Source organism: Tupaia chinensis, unplaced genomic scaffold (assembly GCF_000334495.1).
Source record: "Tupaia chinensis unplaced genomic scaffold, TupChi_1.0 Scaffold000129_1, whole genome shotgun sequence".
Lineage (NCBI taxonomy): Eukaryota > Metazoa > Chordata > Mammalia > Scandentia > Tupaiidae > Tupaia > Tupaia belangeri.
The window spans coordinates 1,112,760-1,120,159 of NW_006159598.1; the positions used below are offsets into that span (position 1 = coordinate 1,112,760).

General features: G+C 55.4%; 1 protein-coding gene across 1 annotated transcript in view; it reads right to left on the reverse strand.

Moving 5' to 3' along the window:
• Positions 1 to 3,918: 3,918 nt before the first annotated feature.
• The window catches only part of LOC102471510 (sialic acid-binding Ig-like lectin 14), an 8,664-nt gene continuing 5,182 nt past the window's right edge, over positions 3,919 to 7,400 (reverse strand). Inside the window, 7 exon segments of the mRNA XM_027770360.1 lie at positions 3,919 to 4,667; positions 4,776 to 4,905; positions 4,999 to 5,256; positions 6,252 to 6,299; positions 6,444 to 6,722; positions 6,931 to 7,077; positions 7,080 to 7,307. Of these exon segments, the coding sequence (XP_027626161.1) occupies positions 4,607 to 4,667; positions 4,776 to 4,905; positions 4,999 to 5,256; positions 6,252 to 6,299; positions 6,444 to 6,722; positions 6,931 to 7,077; positions 7,080 to 7,307 (1,151 nt within the window). The 3' untranslated portion in view covers positions 3,919 to 4,606.

Genomic DNA, 7,400 nt, shown 5'->3' on the forward strand with positions numbered 1-7,400 from the left:
GCCGGGCGCTGTGGGGCAGAGGAAAAAGACATTGGGGGTCAGGGCTGCGGTGAGCCCGGGACTCTGCCCTGGGGAGGGAGCGCTGCAGGCTGTGGGCCCGAGGAGAGACAGGAGGGCGGGCGGGTGAGGGAGGTGCAGAAAGAGGTCCTCGTGGAAGGCCAAGTCCGGGTCTGCATGGAACTGAGACCCTGAGCGGACTGAGGGGACTTGGTTGGATGAAGAGGGACTGGGACATCCCTGGCCAATACCTCTGTGTCCTTTGGGTCCAGAATCTGACCTCCTCACAGTCCAGAACGATGTCCCCAGGGGCACCCCATCCCACTAGCACAGACTCACCCCGGGGAGCCCCAGGCCCATCATGCTGGAGAAGTGAGCCCCTCGGAAAACACGCCTCAGGCTCGAGACGTGTGCAAACACTGCTCTGCCGAACGATGCACCTCCACATCGCGAGCGTTCTTCCACCGCACCCCAGCAGAACCGAGGCTCCGCCAGGCAGACCTCAACCTCGGGCAAAAGCCAAGTCACCGTGGCCACCCACGTCCTCGCCAAACCCGCCTGCCCCCAGCCTAAGGCACTTGGATGGCTTTCCACTCTGCACAGCGTGACTGCCAGTGACTTCGCCAGGCACACCACGCGTGCGACGTCCGTGGAAGGAGCTATGCTCCCGGGATGGCCTCCGGGCCGCAGTCACGTACTAGCGCAGGAGTGCCGGCCGGCCTCACCCACCCCTTCTCGCGGGTCAGTGTAGCACGAGGCCCGACGGCGAGCGAAGTTTACTGCAGGGTGGACTTGCGTTCAGGCTCATTCCTAGGGAGGAAAACGCTGGCAAGTGCGGTCTTCCATGATGAGAAGTAACTTCTAGTCACGCGTGTGTGTGTGTGTGTTTTCTTTTTTTTTTCTTTTTGGAGAGGTTTTCGCTATAGGGCGCGTGCGCTCACCAGACAGAGAGAGATATAGAAACAGAAGGCGAGAAATCACCCCCCAGGGGGGATGGTCACACCACAATCCCTTCTCCTCCATCCTTTCGGGATCTTGGGCACGCACGCACACGTGCCTGGCGTGAGTTTTAAGCCACCGGGTCCCGGTTGACTACGTGGGAGTCCAGCGACATAGCCATTACGCTAACTGCTGGCCCCGTGTTTTCATTTTGAAAACAATTTTTTTTAGAGCTTTTTGCTATAGGGCACGCGCGCTTGCCAGAAAGACAGAGAGAGACAGAGAGACAGAAAGCGAGAAATCTCCCCCCGGGGGGGAATGGTCACGGCGCAATCCCTTCTCCTCCATTCTCCTCTCAGGATCTTGGGCACGCACGCACATGTGCCCGGCGTAAGTTTAAGCCACGGGGTCTGGGACTCAAATTGCATTTGACTACATGGGGGTCCAGCGACATAGCCATTATGCCAACTGCTGGTCCCTGAAAACAGTTTTTTAAAAATTTGCTATAGGGCACATGCACTTGCTGGGGAGAAAGAAAGAGAAATTGAGAAAGCACCCCTGGGGGGATGGGCATGCTACAGTCTCATCCCCTCCATTCTCCTCTCAGGATCTTGGGCACACACACCCTGTATGTGTCTCAGGCCACTGGACTTGGGACTCGAACCGTGTAGGCGGTCATGTAGGACCCAGCTGCTTAACCACCCGGCCACCTGGCTGGCCCCCGGCGTGTGAGTGTGTGTGTGTGCGTGTGTGTATGTGTTTTATTTTATTTTTGTCATTATTTTTACATTGAATCACTATATATCATTACAGCATACAAAATGAATTTTTCCACTAATACACTATATATTAGTCCAGTCAAAAAATTAGCATACGCATTATCATCAACAGATAATTTTCCATTTGTGTGTTTTAACATTCAGTATGAAGTATTAGTTTTCCAAAATAAAACGCTAACTCATTACATCAAAACCCAAGCCTGCCTGTCATCTGACTGCTGGCTTCTCGGGCCTCATGTTTCCTTACTCTATGACTGTCTAATGTTTCCTTTAAGAAGGAGCAAAGCAGTCCCCGACGTGCAGAACTGGCCTGGCCCTTGCTTCCGGGCCGTGACATAACTCCTACTGGCCGTACTCACGCAGGGCACCGGCACCAGACCACGGTGGGTCAGGACAAGAACGAGGCCACCCCGCACTCTGCCTCAGGTGGCCGCGTGGCCTAGGCATGAGGCTAACTGCTGCGCCCGGGGCCAGCCTGGTTGTCCTGTGAAAACGCATCTCATCAGTTTTACCAGGGAGTGGGTTTGTCGAGCTCGTGCGGGAGGTGGAGGAAGTTAACACAGCTAGAAGATTGCATCAGAGTCTCGCAGAGGACGGAACAGAAAAAGAGTTCAAGGTCTTCATAAAACGGTCCTGGGCCCTTTGCCAAAACACCAATCGTGTGAGCATGTGGAGAAACTCCACGATACGACAGAACAACTAAGGAGAAACATGTTACCTGAGCAAAACGTTACTGATAGGCGGAAAAGTCCCGGAGCTGACACGTGGTTGGCGACCTTGCATCTTCCCTCCACCCGACTGCAGATGGTTTTTTTGAGTATCTGAGGCATGCAGGAAAAAAAAAAAAAGACTATGCCATTTAATTCAGCCCTAGAATAAAGTCAATGCTAGACCTTTTAGAGAACAGACTAGAATTTAGAGAGCCTTAAGAAGAGGGATCTAACATGTGAGTAAAGTAACTGCCTCCAGGAAAAAAGACCAACTGCCCTTTAAAGGATCGGACAAAGTCAAGCTTTCAACCCGATAAGATACATAATATCCAGCATTCAGAGAGAGGAGAAACAGAAAGGCTCTACTTATACAAATATAGCCTTCAATTTTTACCAATTTAATTAGAACTATAAATTGGCAGTTCCAAGCTTTCAAACAGGAGAATCTCTCTCACACACCCACTCTCTGTTTCTTTCTCTCTCACACACACACACACTCATCCCCTCCAATAAAGGCATATTATAATCAAATAATTGAAACCCAGTGACAATGAGCAAATGTTACAAGTCAGAGAAAAAGACAAACTACAGATAAAGAAATAAAGAGAAAAATCACAGTAGAATTCTTAAAAGAAATGATTAAAGCACAAAGAATTTAAGGTATGCAAATATTGACCTAGAATCCAGAGTGATTCCACTTCCACTAAAAATATCTTTCTAAGCAAGTGCAAAGGGAAACATCTCCAGACAGACAGCAGCTGGGACAGACATCCCAGGGTGCTACAGTGTAAAACATGCAGATGATCTTTGAGCAAAAGGAAAACACTCCCATAGAGAGATGTGGATGTACCAACAGAAGGAAGAGCACGCGAAGTAATTAATGAGTGAATAACTATAAAATGTTTATTTTTCCAGGACTAGACAGTGGCTCAGCGGTAATACCAAACTCTTCAAGGCTGACCTACACGGGAAGATTCCAGATTCAAATCCTGTGACCTTCCTGAGCATGCCAAGTGCACGCATGCCCATGATCCAGAGCTGGCTGAGGCTGGAGGTGGAATGTGACATGAAGACCCTTTTGGGGGCTGGCAGGTGGCATGGTGGCTAAGGCACTGGATTCCCACATGGCCGACCACAGTTCAAGTCCTGGACCTGGTGGCTTGCTTTCTTGCTTTCCCTTTCTCTCTCTCTGGTCAAATGAAAAAATAATAATAATGAATGGAATTAAATAAATAATTATTTGAAAAAGAAAAAAATGCCCTGTTGGAGGTGCTGTCTCTGTCTATGCCTATGTCACTCCTAACGAAATAAACTTTTTAAAAAGTTACTTTTCCAGTAAAAATTCTCTTGAAAGATTGTTTGAAAAAAGAAAACATGATGGAGTTAAAAAATATAAGTAACTGTTGGTTTATGTCACTTATTGTTTTATAAAGAATTATTTTATTTAACCTTATTTATTTAAGTAATTTATTTAATTTGACCAGAGAGGGATACAGTGAGAGACAGAGATGGGGGCAGGAGTGAGAAAGCAAGCTGCCAGATCCAGGACTTGAACCACAGTTAGCCATGTGGAAGTCCAGTGCCCCTAACCACCATGCCACCTGCTGGCTTCACATTATGGGATTTTTAACAATATAGAGTGTGGGCTTATCAAACTGATTTAAAATAAGCACACAAAAGTAAGATATTGTAAGAATATAATACAAATCAGTAAGAAAAACCGTCTACCTGGGCTGTCCCATGATCCGGTAGTTAAGGGACCCAGATCCCACATGGCTACGCGTGGTGCAAGTCCTAGTCCTGGTGACTTGAAAACCACACTGGGCGCACGTGTGTGTGTGCCCCAAACCCTGACAGGACGGAGAGATGGAGGAGAGACCGGAGCAAGACCACGCCCCACCGGGTGCTTTCTCCCACTCTGTCTCTGTCTCTGTCTCTGGGGAGCACACACGCCTCCCGGCAGTTAAACAACCACCCCCATGACCACAAACGATCTACCCATTTCCTGTCTGTCCTCCCAGCTATTCCTTCGGAACCACAAGGGGCAGCCCTGGAGAGCAGAGGAGGGGTCGAGTTGTCCTTTCGGATGGGGGCAGCGCCGTGCAGGGGTGAGCCGCAGGCCGCAGCGCTGGACTCGGTCTCTGACAGCTTCCTACCACCCGCGGGCTCTGCAGCCCAGACCTAGCACCGCGAGGTGGCCTTCGTCACTGTGCGCTCCAGTGCCCTCGGGGGGCCTCCGCACCTGCAGGGGGACAGTTCTGAAGCTAGAGACGAGTCTCTCCTCTGGGGAGGTCGGGATGGATGGGTTTAGGGGTTCCCAACCTAGGACACCCCGTGGAGGGCTTCTCACCTGGCGTAGTAGGCCCAGGTGAGGACATAGGTTAAAAGGAAGCCGGCTCCCATGAGGGCCCCCCTGAGCAGGGTGAGGACCAGAGGCCAGGAGCCCCGCTGCTCCCCACAGAGCTGGGGGCAGGAGAGGCCTGGGGAGAGGAAGGGACAGCGGGGTGAGCTCCTGAGTGCCCCCGCCCCCTGCCTGAGCCCACCTCACACACAGATGTCCCACTTCCACTCACCCTGCACAGCCAGGCTCAGGGAGACGTGGCGTGAGCCCAGCGGGTGCTGAGCCTGGCAGGTGAACTCTCTCACGTTTCCCAGAGTCACCTGGGGTAGCTCCAGGACCCCAGGTTCCAAGGGTGGGGAGTGGCTCCCGGTTAAACTTCCCTGAGTCCAGCTCAGCCTGGCAGGGGGGCTGCTGTCAGCACGGCACACCAGGCGCAGAGACTCACCCTCCTGGACGCGAAGTGAGGTGGCATTGTCCAGGACCTCTGGGACTAGAGAGACCGAGAGAGCCAGAGGGGCAGGGCTCAGAGGCCCGTTCTCCCTCCACCCTCCTCAGACACGAGTGCTGCGAGGGCGAGTTGGGGTGAAGACCCGTGGGTCGGCGTGGGAGGCACGTTAGCCATTCCTGGGCAGGTGGATGGGAATGAGCGAGGCGTGGTGGAACGTCCCAGGAGGATGGGAGACCCTGGTGGCTTGGCCACTGGCAGGTCGTAGGACAGGGTGCCTTGGGCTTTCGCCTGAGGGCTACAGGAGGACTCAGAGCAGGGCAGGGACAGAGCCAGGTCTGCGTTAGGGAGAGATCTCCTCGGGGCCCAGCGTGCTGGTGGGGAGAGGCAGGGACGGAGGCTGGAAGGCCAGCTAGGAGGCCGAGGAGTGTCCAAGTGTCACCTGGCCCAGGTGGGAGAGGCCTGAGGCCTAAGGCAGGGCTGTGGTCATGGCAGGGTTGTGGGGGAGAGGAAGGGAGTGATTTGAGACATTTCCGAGAAATCACGTTTGCAAGTCACCGGCTCATGGGAAGTGTGGTGAGACCCAGGGACGTCTACAGAGACTTCCAGGGTATTGACTCAGGTCGCTCAGGTGTGGGGGCCGGGGGCCTCCCAAGGGATCGAGGTGTGATCAGGAATAGCTGGTGAGGCTCGCTGGGGCAGAGATGGGACGTGACCACCAGGGTGGACGAGCGTCCCTGTGGGCTTATACAGAGGTGGCCGAGGCACGGTGCCCAGCTGCAGGCTCCACGTGGGAGACTGGGACGGCATGGACAGAGGGCGTGGGGGCTGGGAAGGAAGGGTACTGGGAAGTGGGGGAAGAGGAGGTCAGGGGCCGAGGAAGCAGCCAGAGGGGGTAGTGACCTCTCAACTCGGAACACAGAGACCCTGGAGAGCACCCAGCCATGGGCGCGGGGACAGCAGGTCAGGGGCTTCGTCTGTCATACTCGACCACGTCCCCTCACCTGGCCTGGGAGGCAGAGACCCCTGCCCTTCCCCACCTGTGCCACTGCCCCGGAAGACGAGGATGGTCAGGTTCCGCGGAGCATCTGGAACAGGAACAAGAGGTGACACCTGCAGTGAGGGTCTGGGTCCCCTTCACCTCTACCCCAGCCCCCGTGCCCCAGGCTCTGCCCCCCAAAGCCCCGACACCCACTGCCCCAGGGACCCGGGTGTCCTGGCCCAGCACTCACAGGACACATTGAGCTGGATGGTCCTCTCCGTGGTCACACCAGATCCAGGGAGAGTCACGCGACAGGTGAGGTTGGTGCCGTGGTGCTGAGGCCCGGGGGTGAGGGTGAGCACCGAGGAGAGGGGTGTCTGGGGGACCAGAGAGCTGAGGGCCACCCCGATCCAGGAGAAGGTGGGGGGCGTCCCCCTCTTACAGGCCCAGGGCACTGCACAGGTTATGTTCTGGGGCCGGCCAGACTCAAGGGTCCCCCAGATGTGGACGTCAGGAGTCTGGGTCAGATCTGGGGGGAGAAAGGCAGACTGGGCCCTGAAGGTGGGGACTCCCGAGTGTGCCCCCAAAAGTGCCCTCTGCTGCAGAGCTGCCATGTCCACCAGCCAGGCTCAAGGTCTGCTCCCCTGGGTCCCTCCAGTGAGGAGCAGGGGTCCAGCCCTACTGTGCCCTGGGGCCCTCAGGACCCCCCCTGTGTCCTTCTCGACCTCATTCCTTACCCGTCACACGCATAGAGAGCAGGTTCTCTGTGAAACTGTATCGCACATCAGGCCCTCTCTCCACCCTGAAGAAGTACGCGCCTGCGTCCCCCCTCTGCGCGTCTCTGATGTCCAGGGAGCAGTCGGCCCTGGGATCCCCGAGAGGAGGAATCGGCCCCGAGTCTCCTGCACTGTCCTCTCTGGGTGGTTGGTGGCCACGGGTGTGTCGTGCTCAGCCTCTTCCTTGTACCAGGAGCCGTGAATATGGAAATGATGGAGCCAGAACATCCTGGATTCAGGGTGGGAGAGCCTGCAGGGCACAGTGACGCACAGGCCCTCCTGCACCGTCACCGACTCAGGCACGTCCAGCCGGAATCTGTCATCCTGAGCCAGGGACCCTGCGGGGAAAGGAGGGTCAGCCCGGCCCGGCCCCCACCTGGGCTCTGCCCCCCCACTCACCTGCCCACAGCAGGGGCCGCCGCAGCAGCAGA